The sequence below is a fragment of the Henckelia pumila genome, chromosome 1 (assembly GCF_033568475.1).
Source record: "Henckelia pumila isolate YLH828 chromosome 1, ASM3356847v2, whole genome shotgun sequence".
Taxonomy (NCBI): Eukaryota; Viridiplantae; Streptophyta; class Magnoliopsida; order Lamiales; family Gesneriaceae; genus Henckelia; species Henckelia pumila.
Window position 1 is genome coordinate 86,259,766 of NC_133120.1, and position 24,243 is coordinate 86,284,008.

General features: G+C 34.3%; 5 protein-coding genes across 12 annotated transcripts; 3 read left to right on the plus strand and 2 right to left on the minus strand.

Annotated features, from left to right (window-relative positions):
• The first annotated feature begins 403 nt into the window (after window positions 1–403).
• Window positions 404–8,875, plus strand: LOC140875825 (uncharacterized). Its single transcript, XM_073279622.1, has 18 exons — window positions 404–1,059; window positions 1,777–1,887; window positions 1,966–2,022; window positions 2,134–2,210; window positions 2,298–2,397; window positions 2,646–2,719; window positions 3,239–3,339; window positions 3,444–3,547; window positions 4,119–4,172; window positions 4,282–4,337; window positions 4,430–4,468; window positions 5,152–5,293; window positions 5,477–5,661; window positions 6,066–6,133; window positions 6,247–6,319; window positions 6,599–6,660; window positions 6,915–8,196; window positions 8,457–8,875. The coding sequence occupies exons 1-18, from the start codon at window positions 979–981 to the stop codon at window positions 8,719–8,721; spliced, it is 2,931 nt and encodes a 976-aa protein (XP_073135723.1). The 5' UTR covers window positions 404–978; the 3' UTR covers window positions 8,722–8,875.
• A 1,373-nt stretch (window positions 8,876–10,248) lies between these two features.
• LOC140875826 (large ribosomal subunit protein uL13w-like) lies at window positions 10,249–12,188 on the minus strand. Its single transcript, XM_073279623.1, has 4 exons — window positions 11,853–12,188; window positions 11,127–11,243; window positions 10,923–11,010; window positions 10,249–10,563 (listed from the first exon to the last, which is right to left on the minus strand). Exons 1-4 carry the CDS (start codon window positions 12,122–12,124, stop codon window positions 10,420–10,422), a joined length of 621 nt encoding a protein of 206 aa, XP_073135724.1. The 5' UTR covers window positions 12,125–12,188; the 3' UTR covers window positions 10,249–10,419.
• Window positions 12,189–15,035: 2,847 nt separating this feature from the next.
• LOC140875903 (transcription factor FAMA) lies at window positions 15,036–17,115 on the minus strand. 3 transcript variants are annotated; one of them, XM_073279733.1, is made up of 5 exons: window positions 17,004–17,115; window positions 16,733–16,847; window positions 15,851–16,546; window positions 15,260–15,712; window positions 15,036–15,163 (listed from the first exon to the last, which is right to left on the minus strand). In XM_073279733.1, the coding sequence occupies exons 2-5, from the start codon at window positions 16,754–16,756 to the stop codon at window positions 15,074–15,076; spliced, it is 1,263 nt and encodes a 420-aa protein (XP_073135834.1). In that variant the 5' UTR covers window positions 16,757–16,847; window positions 17,004–17,115; the 3' UTR covers window positions 15,036–15,073. The 3 variants fall into 3 exon arrangements, with proteins under 3 accessions (XP_073135834.1, XP_073135835.1, XP_073135833.1); XM_073279734.1 differs by lacking the exon at window positions 16,733–16,847 and having other exon boundaries at window positions 17,004–17,099; XM_073279732.1 differs by lacking the exons at window positions 16,733–16,847; window positions 17,004–17,115 and having other exon boundaries at window positions 15,851–16,585.
• A 1,620-nt stretch (window positions 17,116–18,735) lies between these two features.
• LOC140875503 (cytochrome b5-like) lies at window positions 18,736–20,139 on the plus strand. The gene is made up of 3 exons (XM_073279205.1): window positions 18,736–18,954; window positions 19,551–19,617; window positions 19,719–20,139. The coding sequence occupies exons 1-3, from the start codon at window positions 18,868–18,870 to the stop codon at window positions 19,985–19,987; spliced, it is 423 nt and encodes a 140-aa protein (XP_073135306.1). The 5' UTR covers window positions 18,736–18,867; the 3' UTR covers window positions 19,988–20,139.
• Window positions 20,140–21,231: 1,092 nt separating this feature from the next.
• LOC140875829 (uncharacterized) lies at window positions 21,232–22,768 on the plus strand. 6 transcript variants are annotated; one of them, XM_073279629.1, is made up of 3 exons: window positions 21,232–22,018; window positions 22,079–22,120; window positions 22,175–22,763. In XM_073279629.1, the coding sequence occupies exons 1-3, from the start codon at window positions 21,415–21,417 to the stop codon at window positions 22,540–22,542; spliced, it is 1,014 nt and encodes a 337-aa protein (XP_073135730.1). In that variant the 5' UTR covers window positions 21,232–21,414; the 3' UTR covers window positions 22,543–22,763. The 6 variants fall into 6 exon arrangements, with proteins under 6 accessions (XP_073135730.1, XP_073135729.1, XP_073135727.1 ...); XM_073279628.1 differs by having other exon boundaries at window positions 21,232–21,913; window positions 21,989–22,768; XM_073279626.1 differs by having other exon boundaries at window positions 21,232–22,120; window positions 22,175–22,764.
• The last annotated feature ends 1,475 nt before the right edge of the window (window positions 22,769–24,243 follow it).

Sequence of the window (24,243 nt, forward strand, 5' to 3'; positions counted from 1 at the left end):
GCTTCATAATGGCACGCTTTGGCCATCCTTTTTCCACATTGTTGAAATCTCTTCATAATGGAAGACCAATGGAATCACGAATCTAGTCCACAATTTACACCCATTATATTATAAATCCCAACATCCAACACCCCCACCCCCACCCCCCCTCTCTAGAAATATTTTACCCAAATTATGTAGTACCTCTAATTCAAAGATAATTAATATATTATAGATGGGTAAAAATCATATTTCAGAAAACAAAAATATCATTTACAATTTCCATAACAAATGTTTTATCCAAGTATATCACTGTATGTACAACCCATGAATTGAACTTAATAATTACAAAAATTTGGGAAAAAAGAAAACTTGTGTATAATTTATTTATTTATTGATTGTATGAATACTCGTGGCAACTAAAATGCAGGAGGTGGAGGTTGAGAGGGACAAAGTGTTGTATAATAATAATATTATTATTAGCTTTTAAGGCACAAAGTGTTATATAATTTTCTGGTTCATTTGGGATTGTTACCACCTGGCGACTATTCAGAACTCCATATTTCCAGGTGGTGGATCCTTTGTCCTGTGAAGAAGCCACGGAAATAAAGAAAATCGAGGGGAAAAAAGCCCATCATTTATTTACTTTACAGTTTACATTTCCTGACAAAATCCGAATCCCAAGAATTTCGATCCTATTTTCGTCCTGACCTCATCTTCTTCTCCGTTTTTTGACCCTTTTTCTTGAGGTTTTGCTGTTAAGCTTTGATACTTTCAGTAGACTTTTAATGGTTTAACAAAAAGTGGGTTAGATTTAAAGATCGGTTTTTGGGAGGATTTGAAGCTAAGTTTTGGGTTTCTTCCTTGATTTTTACTTGTATAGAGAGGTTTTGAAATTTTTGAGTGTTTTGGATTGCGATGTCTGTGTAAAAATCCAATCTTGAGCGACTAAAGGGTGAGAGATACATATACAGATTTAGGTACATAAAGAGAGTCAAGATGGTGAGCGGCAACTTGTTTCATTTTAGAAAGAATTCATGGCCTCCAGAAGAATATATAAATCGAACAACTTTGCAGTTGGTAAGCTCCTCTTCATTTGGGATATCTTGTGTTCTTCTTTAGAATACTGTATTTCTTGTTGGAGATGTGTCTATAAGGTTAAATTTTCTGGTGAATTGTATCGTATTTCTTTGCTTGAGTAGAGCATAGGACTGACGAGTGTTATAATGGTCCGAGGCAAATCATCTTCCTACCTTTTTCCTTTGAAACTTGCTGCACCTTTAGCAAAACATCATATGACGAAGGCTCTGTAGCAAGATGAATATTTGGTTTAGTTTTCTTCTTCGTTTTTGTTATTTTTCAGTCAAAAGAAAAAAGAGATTATCTTGCAAACTATGCGATTGTATAGCTGGTTTTGGCGTTCTAATGCAAACCTCATTGTGGGGCCTGAGAACGCTAGCATTTAGGAGAAAGATCAGGAAACTGAAAAGCGAACCATGCGTCCATGCGTGCTTCTCTATGTGAATTTCAATTCTTTCTTTCGTTTTTTCTCTTCTTGATGTTAATGCGATTTTAAGTTTATGCTACTAGATAGTATTGTTGTTTTACAGACAATGTGTCACGGGTATGTTTTGCTGGTATCCTCGCGATGGAATCTGCACGTTATGCATTTTATCCTATAAATCCATACAATTGTGTCAATTTTTCATCATCGTTTTTATATGTAAATAGCTCAAGTGCATATCTGGAGCATTCATTTATAATAATAATAATATACACCATTTCGATTGTGTGCAGCTTGATTTTGATAGTGCTTCCCCTCCCGAACAAGCATGGAGAAGGAAACTGAACAGCCAAGCTAGTATTCTCAAAGAATTCAGTGTCACATTCACGGAAGCTTTGAAAATGGTAACTTGCCAACAAAAATTGTATGAAGCCTTCACTTCCTGAATTGATTATAATTGAAATTTGCAACAATGTCTATAGGTTCGACTCGGAATACGTTTGTGGAATTACGTACAGGAAGAAGCGTCACATGGAAGAGTAAATTTCTTCTCTTTGCCACCATTAGAAAAAAAGCTCTTTAATGTACAAAAGAAGTAAACACATATTCGTATTGTTGTTGTATCCTTTTAAAATTTGCTCTTTGTACAGAAAGCACCTATAGATCCTTTCACTCGAGAAAGTTGCAAACCTTCTGCTTCACAAGGAGTTCCACTTGGTGGGATGGGGTAAGTGGTGCTCAGTATTGGTACTCTGCCAAATTCTATTTTGTTTCTATCTGAACTAATTAGTCGTCAATCTATATGTTATCATAGAAGTGGTAGCATATCTAGAGGCTTCAGGGGGGAATTCAGGCAATTTCAAATACTTCCTGGTATATGCGAGACGTCTCCCATGATGGTCAACCAGTTCTCTGTAAGATTGTCTAATTGACGTCATTCATCTGTTCTTCTTTAGCGGTTTGGATCTGACTTCACTTAGTTGTTGGTGGAAGTGGATATTGAAAAGAAAATAGTTAATATGGAACAATAGTGACACTTTTCTTTATGTTTTCTGGGCAATTCGGCTGTTACATCTTGATAACCTGTACCACGCATGTTATGAGTGAGAAATTGGGTAGGATGTATCAATTCAAGACCGCCTAACAATTTACAAATCCACAGATTTTCATATCTCGAGATGGAGGAAACAAAAAGTATGCATCTGTTCTAGCTCCTGGCCAGCACAAAGATTTAGGGTAAGGATAATAAGAAGTTCCATTTTTTCTCGAATGTTTGTTAATATTTACTTGATGAAAAAATCACGAAATTTCGTTTTCTTGATGCTTCAGTGCTTTTTGGCTAAATAAATGATTTCTAGCGTTCCTATAGCCTAATATGTTCTCCTTATCCATCGTTAGGTCATTGCCTACTGACCCAACAGCCTTGACATCTCATTCCTGTGGTTTTGTTCTCTTCTTTATATTTATGCAAAAGTTCAACATCACATAATTTTGGAGAGTGGAATGCTATTTCTGGTGCAAAATCATGATGCATTGTGTGTCGTATTTGTCAATTTGAGTGGCTGTGCGATATGACATGGTTGATGCAGTGCTACGGCTAATCCTGCCTTTCTGAGGGAAGGCACACCATGTCATAACTATCATTTTGCATTAAGGCATCGTTTTGCATAATTGACCTCTTTTTTGAGTTGATTCTCAGCTTTAAAAACCTTGAGAAGAAACTGTTTATAGCGGTATATATCATTTGCATCTCAGGAAGACTTGCGATCAAGGTATATCATCATGGGGATGGAACTTGACAGGCCAGCATTCCACATATCATGCGTTATTTCCAAGAGCGTGGACTATATATGATGGTAATTTTCTATATTATTATTATTATTGTTATGATTATTATGATTTATTTATTTATTTATTTTTATATGGATTACATCTTTACGTAACAATTTTGTACCCATAGGTGAACCAGATCCTGAGTTAAAAATTTCTTGTCGGCAAATATCACCATTTATACCACATAATTATCGGGAAAGCAGCCTTCCTACAGCTGTGTTCGTTTACACTGTATGTAAAGTTTCTGTCTCATGCTATATATCTTTGCAAATCTCTCCATACTTGGATGTGGAATATAAACAATTCTCCATGGAACTATGAAAATACGTATGTAAAAATGTTGGATTATTTTCTCAGGATCTTTGGTACTGTGTTTTCTACAATAACAGAACAAAATCTTCTAATTCCGTAAGGTACAAATGACATTAAAGGGTTTGGTGTGAACAGTATTCACTTGTTATCTATTATTCTATACTATATTATAAAACTTGGGCATGATGAGAGGAAAAATCATGGGGTCATGGTATAATTTCTCAAGTACCTCACTCACACCTATTTACTTTAATTAATGTTTTAAATTCAAATTTTATTTGTTATACAATTTTCGTGATTTAAAAGTTTTTAAATATAATGTGTGAATAAAAAATTTATTGTACATGCATATAACTCATGCAGAGAACGCCGGTGGTAAAATGATATTTTGTACCTTAGGATCTTAGTTTAAACTGCCTTCTTATCATGGAGGAAATACTGATGCTTTTCTTTGCTTACACAACGTCATTTCTTTTTGTGATTTTTTTAGTTGGCAAATACTGGAAAGGATAGAGCAAAGGTCAACCTTCTTTTTACATGGGCGGTGAGTTTTTCCCTACTTTTTTTTTTGTTTCTGAGTGCTGGAAGTAAATGTGTCTGTGCCCATGAGAAAATTTTTAATTTTTTCAGTTATTGCCTTTTGATTAATGCAGAATTCAATTGGAGGTATCTCACATATGTCAGGAGATCATGTTAATGAGCCATTTATGTGAGAATCTATTCCAAGCTAAGTTTGTACTTTTATAGTATGTTGATGAAATTTGACACTATATTTATTTTGCCTTTTCTCAATTTTTTCAGAGGTGAAGATGGAGTTTCAGGCGTGCTGTTACATCACAAGCAAGTCATCAAACTTTACACTTAGTGATATATGACTGTTGGTTTGTGAATTTTAGTTTAGCTTCATTTTCAAGCTTAATGTTATTAAGAAGGACCTGCCGTAAATCGCTTTCTTCTTACGTCGGTTCTCTAATTGCAGTAGTGATAATTAAGGACCAAAGGTTATTTTTGGTGGGAATCTATATTTTATTTGTTATCAGCTTCAATCCAATCCCATAAGATTGTGTGTGCTTTCACTTCTTTATGCATGTCACTAGTAGTTACATAATATTAAGATAGGAGTTTCCATCCATCTTTTGTAATTTTTGTACCATTGTTATTTGACGTAAACTCATCTCTTTTAATCAACTTATCTCCAAACACTTATTTTAGGTAGTGTTTGCAACGTCTAAGATCAAGTGATTATGTATTTTTTCTTAACTTTAATCGCTTATTTTAGATGTTACAAACAGTACCTCAGAAACCACAAGCTTTCTAAGCTATTCAAACAAACAAAAGATCAGAAACAGAAATTATATTTAAATTTCTGGATCAGAGGCGTCTGACCTTGTAATGCCACAACCGCCTCTGTAAGTCTTCGAAACAGAAATAAGAAAGTATAGACTAATAAAGAACCTTTTCTTGCGACATGATAGATAGACGCTAAATGTGCTATTTCGTAATAAAACATTAATTTCTTGCAGAACAGCAAAAGGTAACCCTCCTGTGACCTATGCCATTGCGGCATGTGAAACTCAGAATGTGAGTGTATCGGTTTTGCCATGTTTTGGTCTGACTGAAGGAAGCTGTGTAACTGCAAAAGATATGTGGGCTAAAATGGTTCAGGTGAAAGACTTCCCACCTCTATTGACCTAAGAAGTGTTGCCTGACCTTTGCCCAAAAAAAAAAAAAAAAAAAAAAAAAAAAAGAAGAAATAAAGAAAAGAAAATAAAAGAAAGGAAGTGTTACTTGGAATTTTTTGTTTTTTGGTAGTTTCTCTTATATTGGCTTACTCATACGAATCTGTAGGATGGCCATTTTGATCGAGAAAACTACAGCAAAGGGCCTACCATGCCATCATCACCTGGAGAGACGTACTGTGCTGCAGTTGCTGCTTCTACATGGGTCGAACCTAATGGGAAATGCACCGTCGCATTTGCCGTTTCTTGGTCGTCTCCCAAAGTTAAATTTTGCAAGGGGAAGTCCTATCCTAGGTAAGTCAATAGCTTCGTTTTATGAGATTGACTTTATCATTGTCCGATTCAGATCTAAGTCCAATGGCGAAGCTAGAAGTTCCTTAAAGGGGTGGCGAAACTAAAACTCGGAAAATTTAGGTTCAACAAAATCATTTATAAATGCGCGTATAATATACCCACATATATATGCCTGTCCGTACGTGTGCATATATATAATTATGTATGTGTGTATATCTGTCTAGAAATCCTTATAAGGGAACTGTGGCAATTGACCCTGCTAGCCCTCCTTTGGCTTCTCTTGTTGTTTAAGTATGTTTTGTAACCAGACTGTTAAGAATTTTACATTTTGGTAGTGGCTTTTGAGAGTCTGATAATGTTTTTTGCCTGGTTTTACATGTTATGTTATTTCTCTTGGTTTCCAGGAGGTACACTAAATATTATGGCACTTCTGAAATGGCGGCTAAAGATTTGGTGCATGACTCACTTACAAGTGAGTGCACTTCATTCATAGCACCTTTAAGTTGTTCCCTTTCTGACAATCGTTAACAAATTTTTGCTTATTATCAATTTAATTTAATTACTCGTGTTCTGAAAATGTATCAGATTATAAATTATGGGAGGAAGAGATTGAAAAGTGGCAGAACCCTATTCTCAAAGACGACCGTCTTCCTGAATGGTAAAATTCGTAAAAATGTTTTTCATCATTTACAGTTTTTTTCCTTCACAATAATGATTTTATTAACATTAAATTATCTGTTCTAATTATTCTCCAACAAATATTGTTCTTTTGGAGATGATGGTATATGGCATGTTTTACTATTCTTCTTTTGTGTTTCGGTATTAAAGCCCTGCTTTTGGAATTTCTTTACTAACATGGTCATATAAACGACATATGTTTAGTTTTTTGCCTTTGATCTGAATCTATAATGGATACTTACTGATCTTTGCCATGCAGGTATAGGTTTACACTGTTCAACGAGCTATATTTTCTGGTTTCTGGGGGAACAGTCTGGATTGGTATTAATTTTATTGATTTTTTTCTTTATTATCCACTTGAGTTCGGCATCTTGCTTTTAGTCTATATCACAAATGGTAGTCAAAACCTTTTTTTCCTTCATGAGTCATTTTTAGAACACATTTCGTTGCCATATATTATAAACTTAAAGCTTGGGGGGACTGACGCACGATTGTTTTCTTGAAGTTCTAGTTTTTGTGTTCTATCTTTTGCTATTTTTTTCCCTAAGCACATCCGTGATTACTTTTTCATGCAGATTCTTCCTTACAAAACGATGAGTCAACTGGTATCAAGTCCATACTCACGGATAGCAAACCAGCAGAAACAACTGAATCAAGGGTAGTACACAGGTCGGCTGAAATTCTTAAAGGAACGACTGAAAATGGTTACAAAACTTCTTTAGAAGTTGATCCGATAGAAGGTGGTATAGCTTCCACTAGATATGCTGATCAACAAGATTCAAGCACTCATATGGAAGACAAGTGCTTTCAATCGCCCTCTAGTAAGTTCATGGAATCAATGAAAAGCAGTGATGATGTGGGCCAGTTTTTATATCTGGAAGGTGTTGAATATATAATGTGGTGTACATATGACGTGCATTTCTACGCTTCTTTTGCACTTCTTGAGCTGTTTCCAAAAATTGAGCTTGGAATTCAACGTGAATTTGCTAAAGCAGTATTAGCCGAGGATACAAGAAAAGTGAAGTTTCTCGCGGAGGGGAACTGGGGAATTCGTAAGGTGAAAGGAGCCGTTCCTCATGATCTTGGAACCCACGATCCTTGGCATGAAATGAACGCATATAACATACACGACACGAGTAGGTGGAAAGATCTGAATCCAAAGTTCATTCTTCAGGTTTATCGAGACTTTGCTGCAACAGGAGACTTCTCTTTTGGAGCCGATGTTTGGCCAGCCGTATGTGCCGCAGTTGAATACATGGATCAGTTCGATCGAGATAGAGATGGTCTAATAGAAAACGACGGCTTCCCAGATCAAACTTATGACACCTGGACTGTTCATGGTATAAGTGCCTACTGTGGTTCCTTATGGCTAGCTGCCCTCCAAGCTGCAGCAGCAATGGCCTTACAGCTAGGGGATGTTGCCTTTGCTGAGAAATGCAACAGCAAATTCGTAAAGGCTAAAACTATTTTTGAAGAAAAATTGTGGAATGGCTCGTATTTTAACTATGACAGTGGGTCTAGTAGTAACAGCAAGTCTATCCAGACTGATCAACTCGCTGGGCAGTGGTACACAGCATCTTCGGGCTTGCCGGATCTTTTTGAAGATTTCAAGATTCGAAGTGCGCTTCAGAAAATATATGATTTTAATGTTATGAAAATTAAAGGAGGCCGGATGGGTGCTGTAAATGGGATGTATCCAAACGGCAAGATAGACACCACATGTATGCAATCTCGTGAAATATGGACTGGTGTGACGTATGGCGTGGCGGCTACAATGATTCATGCTGGAATGGAGGAGCAGGCCTTCACAACTGCAGAAGGTATATTCCTTGCCGGCTGGTCTGAAGAAGGATTCGGGTAAAGTTCTAACATCTCAATTCAATTTTCCTGCATGGATTTATCTCACAAAATTCTCCCGTGATCGGATTTACTAAAGATTCTTTTTGGATTCTGACACGTCATGTTAATTCTCTAATATGCAATATTTGCCCCGGACGTTCTTCTTTTCAATATCTCCTTTTTTAACTTGGTAGTTTCAATGAATGTTCACTCACAATTCAAGAATTTTGAGTTTCTTGATATTAATTAAAGTATCATTCACATCCTTTGTGCTGTAGATATGCCTTTCAGACGCCGGAAGGCTGGACCACTGGAGGGCATTTCCGATCTCTCATATACATGAGACCACTCGCGATATGGGCTATGCAACGGGCATTGTCCCCGTCTAAGACCATCCTCGAAGCTCCTGAAATCAATATCATGGATAGGACACACACATCCTCTGTAACAGTAGATCCTTTTTCTAATAACGAAACCGGTGTAAGAAAGATCGCTAACAAGGCACGGTGTTTTGGCAACGCGGTATTCCACTGTACTTGCTAACTCGGTAAGATATTACTGGGGCAACTTAGAAGCTGTTTTGTACCTCTTATTCCGTAGGGATTTTTTTATTCATTCTTGTTAATATTGTTAATGTATTCCATTCCAAGGCTACCAGATAATTGACATAGAAAATAAAATCTGAGTTGTTTTTCTAGCGTTTATGCATATTGATATAATTATATAGTCGTGATTTTGTTGTATCAATATGACACATAGAAAACGTTGATTATGTGGAGGCACGACTTTCGGGTGTACTTTTATGTTATGCATATAACGATCATTGTCATTATAAGGGGGATTTTATTTTATTTGAGCAGCACACTTGAATCTGGAAAATAACTTGTGCTAGTCAAATGACTTATGATATTTTATTAATTTATTTACTTATTAGTCGATAAATTATTATTTTAAAGAGTTTTTTTATTCAATCAACGTATAATTCATCATATAAAATGGTAATTGTTTATTAGTATCCATATCATATTTATTTAACTAATATTAAAAAATAAAATTTATTGTACAAATATATATTTATGAAAATTAGTAAATGATATTAATGTTTTTAATAATTTTAAAATATTTATTATATATTCATTAAAAAAAATATTTATTATATTGACTAATCGAATTATTGGTTAAGCGAATAAGTTTTATTGTATAAAGTAAATAGAATGTATGTATGTATATATCTATACTATTAATTAAGATAGATAGGTGAATAGTAACTAATTTTTGATAAAAAATTTTTTAATATGTCAATAATATCCTTAATTTTTTTTTGTTTTCTAAATTTTTATTTACCTTTTTTTACTAATCTTTTTATTTTATAATTTAATTACAAATATTTAGAAAACAAATCTATACTATTAATTAAGGGAGATGAGTGAATAGTAACTACCTTTTTTGGTGAGACTTTTTTTAATATACCAATAATATCCTTAATTAGTTTTTTTTTTGTTTTCTAAATTTTATTTACCTTTTTTTTACAAATCTTTTAATTTTATAATTTAATTATAAATATTTAGAAAACAAAAATAAAATTATGATTGTACGAGCACGCAACGCGTGCTCCGAAACTTTAGTATATATATATATATATATATAAAGATAGAGATAAATTTTAATTAAATTTTATATTTTTTAAAAGAACAAATAATATAATCACACTTTGAAACTTTATATAATTATTCGTTTATGATATTGATGAAAAGTACTTTATTAATTTAACAAAATTATTAATTTAGTATCTTGACTCGATCAAGTTGAAAAAAGATATTATTTATAACAATCATTAATTTATATAGCATTATAAAAATTTTCGTGTATCATTAGTGGATTTTTTTATTTAAACGAAACGTTAGTGTCCCTTCGCCTGGTTAATCGACTTTTTAACTAGAATCAATTCTCAGTTGATTTTGATCTGTTTTTATTTTTACCCATATGTTCCATCCTAAACACTCGAACTGTTTAGGAAAATGTAAAATCAACCCAAAATATGTCCAATATTTTGATTCTAAAAAGCTTGAATTGAAATAGATATATATCAATCATAGATCACGTTCCACCAAAAACATATGTAAATGAAAACTATTGATGATGTATTAACTTGACAAGAAACTGCTCGAAATGATTTTAACTCTACCCACAGGTAGAGGCGACAAAACCTCATTATCACTAGCAAAAATCATTCATACTATTTTAGTATTTGATTGGAACAAGAACATCAAGTTGAGCTCCAAGCTTCTCCTCAGCAACCTTCTCCGCTTTCACTCTCAGTTTCACCAATTGTTTCTTTCTCTCGTACATCGATTGAGCTCTTTCTTTTCTCTTCATCTCCAGCTCCTAAATAATTGGACATATTATTGTATGAAAACAAAAGATAAAGATTCACAATAAGTTTAAGCCCGAAAGAGGGTTGGTAAAGACCAGAAAATCCAAATGTTAAAATTGCTCATATGAACACATCGTCTGTCTCTAGCAATAATCACATCCAGAATTTACTGTTGGGGAAGATAGGAGACATGCTTTGATCGAATATTTAGTAGATACAAGCAAAAACTCGCGAAAAATGAAAAGAAGTAGAAAATTAATGGCAAATCATCCTGGTGATACATTATATCTTTACAGTAAATGGGAACGTTCATTTGTAAAACACGTCAATGGCGGACCCATATATACCAGAGATTGAGCAGTTAACTTACCCTGATAATATCAGAGTGGTTCCATCCAACCTCAGCCGAGAGCCTACCCAATAAACAGTATTTGTGTCCAGCTTGAAGTCGCAAAACCCTATTTGTCAAACAGCCAAAATATAAAGATACTACAGCTATCACACACTGAAGATGAAAAAGTTCATAACAAAAAGGTCAATAAAAATATAGCTCAGCACTCAGCAGTGAACTCACTTGAGAGCATCGGGAATAACCATCCTCTTGATCTTGTCATATGGTGGCGGCACACCCTCGTAAACCTTCAACCGAGCAAGTGCAGCGGCACCTCTCTTAGTCTTATGAGGGATCATCCTATAAAAATAAGTCGATACGTGGCATAAGCCCCTACTGACTAATTAATCAGTCCAAATGATTAAACCGCAAGACAAGAAGAAAAGCCGTGGTTGGTCAAAGCACTCGCAACAAGAAATATCTTCACATCAGCAAATACAGGTTAAGTACATATGTATAACCAGCTCCACTGCATAAAAGTAGACAAATATATACATCTGAAGTACAAAATGAATAACCAGGATAAATGCAAGATAAAGGTCCACACATTAAACTGCAATATGAAGCAATACAAACTAACCATCATAAAATGCATCAAGTAGCACAAATACCAAAGGTTGCTTATATCTTCACAGCTTAGAAGCCAAAGGTTGCTTAATTATAAACTAATTTGTATAGATAATATGCAGCACACAACAGTGAATTCAAATGACACTCCAAGCAAACGTGTAAAATTTACAACAACATCGAATTGATTTTTTTTACAGAACTAAAAATCAACTTAGATTATCTTCAGCTCAAAGAATAAAATTTCACAAGAATCCGCCCAAAAGCTCCTTAACGGGTACGGGGTTATCCTAAAAACACAAAAAAAAAAGAACAAAAGGTTAATAAATCATCACATCGTACCCACGAATAGTTCTCCACAGAATCTTGGACGGAGCCCGAAAATGAATGGGCCCATGAGAAGGCTTGGTGTTCATGCGCTTACGCAGAAACCGCAAGTACTTCATTTTTTGGCGCACGAGACCGCCAGAGAGACATATTTCCTCACATCGAACAACGACTACTTTTTGGCCATTAAGAAGCTCCTTGGATAAAATGGAGGCCATGCGGCCGAGCATGTGATGCCTGGCGTCAACAACCACCCTCTTCGCGCAAATCCCGGAACCCGACACCATTTCTGCTTCCTCCGAGGAGAAAATTAGGGTTTCTGCAGAGGTGAGAGTTTATATGGGGCGACCGACAAAGCCCGTTTAGTAATGAACTATTGATACGCATATCTTACGGGCTTTGTATTAGAATATTTTAATTTTGTGGACTTCAATACCTGAGCCCATCGTCTTGGGCTTAACTAAAAAAATTTCAAGACCAAGCCTGTTTGACACATTAAGAGGTGGCGGTGGTGGGTTTCCTTTTATAAGTATCATTCTAAAAAAGGATAGGTAAATATAAAAATGTTTACGACAAAATACAAATCATAATGCATATAAAGCACCACCGTAGGATCTTATATATAGGTTAATGCGATGCTATAGCAATTGTAGTTTCCAAAAAAAAAAAAAAAAACAGATTGCATCTAATTGTCCTTGTTTATTTTATCCAAATAAAAAATAAAAAATTCATGGACATATAAGAATAAACATGGAAGGTTGGATACACGGGACACAAGTACCTCAAGAAATTATTTGACACGAGAATGAGATAATAAATCATTCATAATATAAGGATGATAATTAATCAATATTTTTGGATAAGATAATGATGCATGTTAATAATTTTTTTCAAAACTCGAGTCAACTATTGGATTAAAATTTAAACAACGATGAATAATAAATTAATATCTATTAATAATCCGCATAATCATAGAATTTATCTCTTCTAACTCTCTATTGGCGGTACAAGCAGTCACTTGTCCGGAGGAAGACCGAAGCGTCAATGGTGCAATTGCCAATGATATATATTAGATGTCTTTTGAGTCGTATTTATAATGCGAATTTATTTCATGTGCGTCGTTCGGCTAATGTGGTTGCGCATGTTTTAGCTTATTTTGTTACTCCCTCCCAATGTTTTTTTATTTGGGAATCTGGGAATTTTTCTTTTTGATTGATTGATCTTGTAACTAAAGACAATATTTTGGTTAAATAAATTACAAGTTTCACCTGTCAAAAAAAATAATCTGCATAAAACAGTGGTTGAAGATTGATTGAAATTTAACTCCATATGTATTGATAAATACCTTTAAAGATTATCTTTCGTTCTTCATAAGAACACTATTCGTTGCATGCATGCATGCATGTGTTTTCAAATGGTAAACTAGGCGGTTCGTAAGTTAACTCGAACTGTTGGTTCATTGTTTGGTCGAAAAATTCAAGTTATTCGTCTTCTTTGGTTATGTTGTGGTTGGTTTTGATATTTAAATTTACAATACTACTTTTACTTTTTATTTTTAAAAAAACGAAAATTCACACACAAATATATACTCAAAATTAATGAATTTGTTTGTCTGAAAAAAGGTGGAGTTATGACATATGATTACAACAGGGCTTGATATAACGAGTACAAGGGTCCCAACACACATGGAAAAATCCGACATATAACATTGCCTGGATTTCAGTTTATGATTTCTGACACGGTCAACTCTATCAAGTCAAACTTGTTCAAGGTCAGTGGCCTGGTTGACTTTTTCCGGAGATTCTATAAATTAATTAATTAATTACCGAAAAAAAGCAAATGATTTGACACTTTACAAATTAACTCCAACACTCACACGTGGTTGATTCTATGCTACACCGAGAGAAATACACTTTGATATTTTGTGTTTTTGTTAAGATGTTTGTGTGAACATCATGCTAAAAAATATCATGTGGACTTCGGCAGAGCTGTCATACGGGCCAACCCATGGCGGGCCGGAAATCCTCAACCCAACCCAACCCAACCCAAGGTGGGTTGCTGGTTAGGCGGGCCGGCCCGCGGGTTGGCTCATGACAAATAAAAATAAATAAAAAAATTATAATTAATTATAAATATCATTTCATAAATAAATATTAATAGAAATATATTAATAAAAATTTAAATTATTGATTTCATGTGTGTAAATTTTATATAAAGTAATTAATACAAAAAAAATTTATAAATTTTATTAAACAATACATAAATCATAATAAAAATAAATTATTAATTCTCCAGGCCCGCGGGCCAACCCGCGCGGGTCGCGGGCCTTGGCGGGTTGGCCCATCTAGGCCCACCTTTTGTTGGGTTGAAAAAATGTCAACCCAACCCACTTAAATTGTGTGGCGGACCGGGCCGACCCGGCGGACCTAACTCAAATTGACGGCTCTAGACTCCGCCTATAATTTTTCTTGTCATTTAGCGGGATGTTCTCGTGAACATTTGAAAAAAATATAAAGAGTGTTTCACCCGGTGTAGCATAGAATCACCTCATGCACGTAAAACATGCACAACTGTTATTTTAAAATAAACATAAATATATACATACATTATACTATATTTAAGTTTAAAATACCAAAGTAGCTTATGTATGCATAGAGTATGCAAGATTACAAATTTTCATATCACTTGTACTCAATGGCGGAGCCAAAATTTTTAATGTATTTGGAACAGAATTTTAAGTTTTCAAATCGTTTAATATTTGAGTTACTCGATCGGACTGATATCGAAATCCAAAATTAATATATAAAAAGTTTTTTAAAAAAAATTGGTCCATCGGAGCTATGTGATTCTGCCACTGTCATCACTAATATAGCTATAAAATAAACCAAGAACGTTTAAAAAAAATATAATCACATCAACATTAATTTATATTGCATAGTTGCTCTCAAACACATTTATATTTATATTATACGTACATATATATATGCCTTTTATTTATCATGAGAATGGTATGTAGAAATAAATTAAGGCGCGCAAAATGTGAAAATTGATTAAAATACTGAATTAAATAATTAGACCGTGCACTTATTGAATCAGAGATTCAGTAACGAATGTAAAATTTAAAATACAATGCTGCATGCTTAAATAATATTCAAGATTAATCATTATTCAATAAAAATAAAAGTACATTAATTATATCGAAGTGTGAATATAGAATATATATCGTCAATAAATAATCATATGCCACTATTTGCATGGATGAAACTAAATATTTGCTGGACTGAGTTCGCTATATCCTCCGCTGTAACCCTTGCTTCCCCTCCAATCTGCATGCATATATAAATTAAAAGCATCACTAATTAATAGTTAAACAATATTATGTGTTTAATTAAAATTTGAGTAAAAAAAAAAAAAGTACGTACCTTGACATTGAAAGAATAAAGAACAGTTTGCTCAATAGTTGTGATATTGGTATGAAGAATACTAAGCTGCAAATCTTCAAGTGCAGCGATCAATTTAACCAGCTGGCCAACTCTTCTTCTTGATAAAATTTTTATTAAAGCATCAAACCCTAAGACTTTCACTTCCACATCTGCCAAGCATGACTTACTCTCACCTGTTTCCTCTTGTAATCCAGCTGATTGATCATATCCAAGATTAAGCTTCCCAGCTTGATGATCATTTGGAACGACGACGCCCACCGGAGGGAACATCAATGCAGGAGGTTGAGGCGGTTGGACACCGAGGGACGTCTCTCCTGGCCTCTGGCCGTCGCCGTAGAGTCGCCTTCTTTTCTGTGATTCGAGGCATTGTAGGAGTTGTTCTAGTTCTCTCACGAATTCAATGGCTCCACCAATGATCGAAGCTTGATCACCCTGATGATATATAATTAATCAACACGTACGATATATATATATCATGTATAAGGGGTTAAATTAAAGCTTAAAGTACGTACTGTTAGAAATGAGCTTAATAGTGGAGATATATAATTAATTATATGAAGTTTTTATTACCCTTTGGACGTAAGAACTAGGCATTAGAGACCTTAAGACGCGGAGGTGCTCGTTCATTTGCTTCCGTCGGTTCCTTTCGACCGCGATATGTGTCATCCTTTGACTCTCAACTTCTTGACTTGTCTTCAAACTTCTTGGCCTCTTTTTCTTGCTCTTGCTACCACCTTCTCCTAATGGACTTTTTTCAAGATTTTCTCCCTGAAACCTCAATTGAGCTGAAGTGTTAATGTTTTCGATATCAACCCTAGTTTGATCATGATCAGTCCCTATTCTCTCTTCTTCACTCAACCCTTTGTAACTTTCTTGATTCTCTCCAAAATTTTGAGCAGCCATCAAAGAGAGATGATGATCATCTTCCTGCAACTTGTCGTTCAGAACCGGGAACTTGAGGAAGTAAACAGGATCCATCCCGCTCTCTTCCTCGCAGGTTTTGGCTTGATTTAAGGCCAACTTTGGTCCGAAATCAGCGAACTGCATCACATCTGCAAAACTCAACTTGTCGAATGAAGACGAACCACAAAAATTTGACGCTAGATCAGAAGGCTGCGGTGGCAGCGATTGCGTTGTGTTTATCATGTAATCCACCATTTGATTGGCATTTTGATTACTGGATGTTTCTCCAATTTGTTGCTTCATTAATTCTTGATGATCATGAGTTTGAGCTTCAAGAGAATAGTCAAGTCCAGGCAGATTTCCCTGCAAAACATCAGCTTCAAAGTAAAACAACATGGCCATATTTAATTACCTCAGAAAATACACCCTTCAACGGCAACAAAATAATCAAACAAATCGGTAAAATAAGTAGCTAGGAAAATTAAAACACACACGAAACTTTTATATCTATATTTATATATTATGTAAGAGCATATATATATAGCATACCGGGTAGCTTCTATCTTTGTCCATTATATACAACTCCACTTGCTTTTACCCACGAAACCCTAGTGAACTCAAATCATGAAAAAAGACGAATTTTTTACCGCTATGGTCCACAATCCTGAATCATGTAAAAAAAACAATGGATCAAGAAACAAAACATGAAACTTAAATCAAATAATTGGTACTTTGACATATCACATAGTGACAAAAACAATTAATTATACAAGCACATATGTGAAAGAGAAAAAAAGAGACAAAACTGAGTGAACCACACCTTAATCAACCTTCATAGAAACACTAGGAAAAACCAGAGAAGTGAAAAATGAATAAAAGGGTTTTGTTTTTTGTGTGGAAATAATAGATATTTTTCATGTTCTATTGTCTGGAGAAGGAAGCTTATATTTTATCTTGGAAAAAATGATGTACTTGGCTTCTGACTTTATACATCAAGATACACACATGAGGAGCCTTTGGATTAATTTCAACCTCACATATAAAAATCACCTCACCTTTTTCACCTCTTTCCATTAATGTGTATCACAGGTTACCACCTTCTTTTTCATGACTATTTTAATTAATTAAACGCTCAAGATCATTCAACTATATTTTTGAAATTCTTGGATCCAGAGATATGTTATATATATATGTATGTGTCTTGGATTGGGTATTTTATATGTGTTTTTTTTTTGTTCCAAATTGAATTGTTTAATTTAAGAGTAAATTAAATATTTTATATTCATAATCTGAATCTATTCAATTTTACTTTAAAATAATGTCGGGTTTGAGTTCTTAATTGAGTCATTAATTTGTGCTTGGGCCCTTTTTTAGCATATACGAAAACAGAAGTGGACCGAAATAAATTCTAGCCCCAATTTTTATAGGCTCGATACAAATATTTATTTTCTAAAGGTTTCAGTATGATAACTTTGATTCATATATGGGCTGAATATTTGTAACTCCTATAATTTGGAGTTGGAGAATGCTAAACCAGTTATGTGGTGCTGCGGCCAGTGCACAAAATCAAATATTGAATTGTTGTAATTAGCTCAATAAGCGTATTGGCAAATGGCAATATTGAATTACTAGCTCATATTTGTCTGCATTGTGTGCATATCAAGTTGATTTTTTTTTTTAAAAAAAAAATTATCATTAAAAAATTAAAATGAAATTTAAAATTTTCTAATTTTTATATGGGTTTTCAGATTTTTTTCATAAAATAATTTTATTTAAAAACCGAGATTAAAAAATAGGTATTTTAGGAGCATTGTGCCTGCAATTAGAAATAGTTTTGGGTTTTTTTTGCACTTTGATAATTTTGTGGGTTTGTTTTATAATTTAAAATTTGGCATATCAAAAGACCGTTATATCTCTATTGCATAATATATAGTATAGATGTAAAATAAATATATCGGATTATTTAGAATAAAATTTAAATCACGGGAGGTGACACATGCTCTATATAGCCTCCATTAATTTGACTGATTTTAACCGTCGAAATATATTGATATTCATAAAAATGATACTATATTATACGTAAACATGACATAACTTGTGCACCTTTCCGCTAGTGTGTATATATATATATATACCTCTTGCCAATTTCTCTATATTTTTGTAACTGTTCATTGAGTAAGAAATTAAAATGCCGCCAAACAGAATCTATATTAATTAGAGTAGTCCACAAACCTGTACAACTAAAAGCATATAGCTAGATAAAATGAGTTTATGCTAAATTATTTCAATTCTTAAATGCATATCATTATTGTACTAATAATACTTGATGCTTAAATTTGTTTACGTCTCTCATGAATCATTACCCAATCACACTTAGCATCTACTCCAAAAAATAATCACAAAAGTTCTCAAACGGGTATTTTATTAAATAAAACGAAATCAATTTTTATATAAAAAGTCCCTTTCTTGGAGAGTCCACCAATGTATAATTTATGTGACTACACATAAAATATTATTATACTTATATATCGAACAATAATTCCAAAATTTGTAGCATTCATGAATTTGTTTAATATATATATACAAGTGCAGACATATAATTCAGAACATCAAATAATTTCGTAAATTTTGTTTCGATTGAGTGGCCATAATTTATATATATAAAGATTCTGAGAAGGAGAACAATGGCTTCAGCAGGCAAACTACTTGGCTATTCTGACGTTTCTGTTCATAACACTTCAGAAGATTGCTGGGTTATCATCAATTTTAAGGTATTTATGAATTATTTCGCTTTTCCAATAACTTTTGATTGAATTTTCGTTTCTTGTTTTTTATTTTTATGGATGGCTGAAGTTTCTGGTTTTAATTTATTTCGCTTTTCTATTGAAGAAATTAATTATTTCTTCATTGCAAAATATTATATTTCGGAGTTTTCGGCATAATAAATCGTGTTATTATTCAATATCGTTACTTCAATGCAGTAAATTACTCGTCGGTCAGTAATTATTATTGAATCGTACTCGTAAACTATTATTGAGTTGTATCGTTGCAATAATTGCTCAAAGCATCAGTTATAGTTTTTGGGCGGTCAATATAGCAGTCAACGAATTTCTACAGTGAATAATTGGGGTATTTCAATTGATTTTTTGATGATAAAATCGTATTGAAAGATAATTATTATGTATGTATGAAATTTAGATATGTTTTATATATTCAGTTAATTAGCAAGCACCCAAGTCATATATCCCTTGATCGTCTACCGTTAACCCTCTAATTTGCATGATGAACCAATTTATTGGGATTAATGTATTTATAAATGATTTGTTTTAAAAATTTCTTTCGTAAATATTAATTACTGCAATTACAGGTTTACAACGTAACCAACTTCCTGAGCGAGCATCCTGGTGGCGATCAAGTCTTACTGGAATCAGCAGGTATTGGAAATCATATTATATATTTCCAATTAACAACATATATATTTAATATTTGTTCATTAATTTTGAATATGAAATATAACATATAATTTTAATTTCAGGTAAGGATGCGAGTGAAGAATTTGAGGATGTAGGCCACGGCAGTGCGGCGAGGTTGATGTTGGACGAATTCTACGTGGGAGAGGTCGATCCATCGAGCCATGAAACGAAGCCGAAAGCGACGAGTACTATTGCATCCTCAGGTCCTGTTACAGCTACCAAGGACAAGCCACTGGAATCGAGTAACAATCGTCTCGGCCTGTATTTTGTTGTGGCTTTTGCAATCATAATTCTAGGTATGGGGGTCAATGTGATCAGCCTATCAAGCTAGAGTTTGTTGATGATAATTATAAGGTCGAAGAAAGTACTGGACATGGTCATTAATAATTATACATGTGATAAGATTATTTTGAGTACGTACCTACTCTAATTAATTAAAAGCTTATGATATATTGTTTATCTATTATTGTAATCTTATTATTAATAATAATAATAATTGAAGCTATGCAGAAAGGTTGAATAATTTAGTTATGTATCTCATATATATATATATATATATTTAGAAATCGATTGCGCGCATTCCATGTATCTTGACACTACTAAAATTATAACTAAGAACTCTGTGAGAATACGTACGTACCCATCCATCAAGTAAGATTTTCTACCGGCCTATTCCCCGATCGATCGATACCGCCATACCGGTATCAATTTTTGGTATTTCGGACTCCAAATTTTTGGAGGAATTCTTTGTTTGGAGGATGCATGACATTTAGCAGCGCTGATTTATATTTGCTCTTCTGGAAAAGAAAAAATTAATGTGCTGAATATATGCACAAAACCATGATGCAAGCACCTACTTTAATTTCTTCTGGCAGGTTTTAAGTTACAATGGATATGTTCCTTAATTGATCAGAGTAACACATCATATGTATCCAATATTATAACTTGTACATCCAGAAATTGGTGCGTGTATTTATGAAAGTTGGAAAGTAAATAATTTTTACGAAACGAGTAATAAATAAATAAAATTAATCAAAAGTCATGTACATCAAATAAAAAATTACAGTAATCGAGAAGGAAAAAAAAAATCAAAGAGTACTAGTGCAATGCAAGAAGAGTGAGTGAAGAAGAATTCCTGTACGTAGCAATAAATGAAAGATTTAGAAAAAAATAAAGGGAAGAAAGAAAAGGATGGGAAGAACATGTTGATTTAGGCTTAGACTACATCAATGCGCTGTTTATACAAAAGAAAGTCAAGTGTAATTTATTGATCACGCGTTTGAGCTGTGAGCCACTCAAAAGATCGAAAGCTAAAGAAAATAATTAATGCCGCGCAGTACGTAGACTTCAAATGATATCGTTTGGTTTAAGCATTTATGAGAGCTAGCAAGAAAACAACATATACGTGATCATTTAATTAATTCACTGAAAATGATCATCTTTTGCAAAAAGAAATAATAATGTGGATTAATTAATTACTGAAATCAAGAATAATGCTAAAAGTAAAATTAATATATATATATAAATTCTGCAAATTAATGTTGGGGAGTCTGAAAACAGGTGACGGTTGGAAAATATTAAATGATAATCTCTTGGTCCATTACACAGCAACATACATTTAGTGCTCTAAAGGAGTTGTACAGGACCTACCATGTGGTTTGATGCATATGCATTTTCAGTATAAATACTAGCTCGCTTGAATGGATGATATTCAAGAATTTGTGTGGAGATTGATTGGGTTTCGTTTGATCATAACAGATGATGATGATGAGTGGGTTTTCTCCTACATTTGTGGGTTTGTGTTTGCTGGTTTTGGTTTCTTGTAGTGTTGTTGTTTTTGGTGATCATGTCAATGGAGGTTATGATGATGAGAAGTTGTTGCCTAGGCCTTTTCTTCCCAGGCCTTTCTTAAAGCCACCATTGTTGCCTTTTCCTAAACCTATTCCTATAGGGCTTGGGGGTGGTCTAGGTGGTGGAGGTGGCTTGGGTGGCGGCGGCGGCGGCGGATTTGGCGGAGGAGGAGGGTTAGGTGGTGGCGGTGGTCTGGGTGGTGGTGGAGGTTTGGGTGGTGGTGGAGGTCTGGGTGGTGGAGGTGGTTTGGGTGGTGGTGGTGGGATAGGACATGGTGGTGGTCTTGGTGGTGGAATTGGTCATGGAGGGGGGTTAGGTGGAGGTGGTGGTCTAGGAGGTGGAGCTGGTGGTGGACTAGGACATGGCGGCGGCCTAGGTGGTGGAATTGGTCACGGAGGGGGGCTAGGTGGAGGTGGTGGTCTAGGAGGTGGAGCTGGTGGTGGACTAGGTGGAGGTGGAATTGGTCGTGGTGGGAAGCTAGGTGGAGGTGGTGGTCTAGGAGGTGGAGCCGGTGGAGGTCTAGGAGGTGGAATTGGTCACGGTGGGAAGCTAGGTGGAGGTGGCGGACTAGGTGGTGGGATTGGCCATGGTGGAGGACTAGGTGGAGGTGCTGGTGGTGGACTAGGTGGTGGGATTGGTCACGGTGGTGGACTTGGTGGTGGACTAGGTGGTGGTGGTGGTGGAGGTTTAGGAGGTGGGATTGGTCACGGTGGAGGTCTCGGTGGTGGTGCTGGTGGAGGATTAGGTGGTGGCGCAGGAGGAGGATTAGGTGGAGGTGGAGGTCTCGGTGGTGGTGCTGGTGGAGGATTGGGTGGAGGTGGAGGTGGAGGTTTCGGTGGTGGTGGCGGTTTGGGTGGAGGGGGTGGTTTAGGCGGTGGTGGTGGACTTGGTGGTGGCGGTGGAGGTGGGTTCGGAGGTGGTGGGGGTTTCGGTGGTGGCGGCGGTTTTGGGGGTGGTGGAGGCTTTGGTGGTGGCGGAGGAGCAGGAGGTGGTGGCGGCTTCGGCGGAGGAGGTGGTTTTGGGGGTGGCCATTAATTCCGTCTTCCCCATGTTCCTATCCGTTGTAATATAAACATGCAAGATTTAAACAATATTTATTTCTTTTAATGCTATCTTTTATGAATGATTAATTAATTAAATCTTAGTTTTCATTTAGGTTGAAATAATCCATTTTGCATCATGAATGTAGTAATAAATTATATTAGTAATTGAGGAACACTCTATCCATAGCAATTGAGACACACTTGATGCATTGAATATTTATGTAGACACGAGAGTAATCTTCGCCGCATAATTAGGAAGTAAAGGAAATTAATTGAAAAAGAGAAAAAATTAAAAAAAAAAAAGGTAAATTGAAAATAATATAAAGAATGCGTGCGTTGAATATTTACGTATAGACGTGAAAATATATGAATAATGTTAGATGTATACTTCGGTGTACAGCTTGGTTTACACCATTTCTTATTAATTATAAAACTTTTTTTGATTAACTAGATATTTATTTATTATCATGGTATTTTGCAATTAATGAAGGAAATTAAAAAAATTTTAAGTAAGAGTATAAACCAAAATGTACACTACAAGATGTACATTTAGCATTTTTCGAAAATATATAGTCCTCTTCATGTAATTCAGAGGTAAAGGAAGTTATTTGAAAAAGGAAAACAAATAAAAAAAATGTAAATTGAAAACAGGAAGAAATAAGAATACGGGTGAGTGGGGGCATTTTTGGATCAAGAAAACTAAATCAAGACATTATTTAATTTTTATATGGTCCTTAAGCTTAATTAATAGTAATAGATGTGTAAAATATTCTCCCGAATAAACCGTCAACTCCACAGCTCTATGTTTTTTTATATCGGAGTGTTATTTTCGATTAAATGGATATTTATGTGAACATTTTATATAAAATACATAAAAAATGATATTTTCAATGTAACACAGACAAAAGTCACAAAACCTCCGGGGAGATGGATGAAAAGTTGTAAATCTTTTCCCCAGGGGAGAGGTGTGTCGCTTTTGCAAGAAATATTGCCCTATTACGTTTTGTATTAATTATTTTTAGCGAGATTTTCTAAAATGATATTCCACAAATAAAACATTTATAATAAATTTTGATCTTTTATGTAAATAAAGTTTAATTATGTTAACTTCCCAACTTTATCTTGTAAAAAGTTTTTTTTAATTTAAATTTCTTTTAAACACTTTCTACACAAAAGCATATTAAATTGTCAAGTTGATTATTAATCTCTAAAAATTTATATAAATTATACAATATTTACTTGTCTTGATAAATGAGGGATAACATAATTAATATCGACTAATCAATCTTTAAGCATGTTAATAATGAGATTTATAAATGATTCTTAATCTTAAAGTTTAGAAGAAATTATATATAAATCTGCATGTATATGGTGAAAAGAGAAAAAAAAAAATCAATCCCAAATTTAATCTATCAAACTAACATATTATTATTTTTTATAACCACTTCATATTCTATCAAATTATATTAATAATCACATTTTAATATATCCTTACACAAATATCATCTCTCGAAGTAAGCACAGTCTTAAAGAACACATAAAATTGATAGTGAAATTCAATTAATTAAAACACTACCATCCATATCATTGAAGCAAAACTCTAGTAGTCGATCACAAAAATTATATATATATATATATATATATATATCCTTTAGAGGTAGGCAGAAAATAAATTTTTCAAAAAAAAAAACCA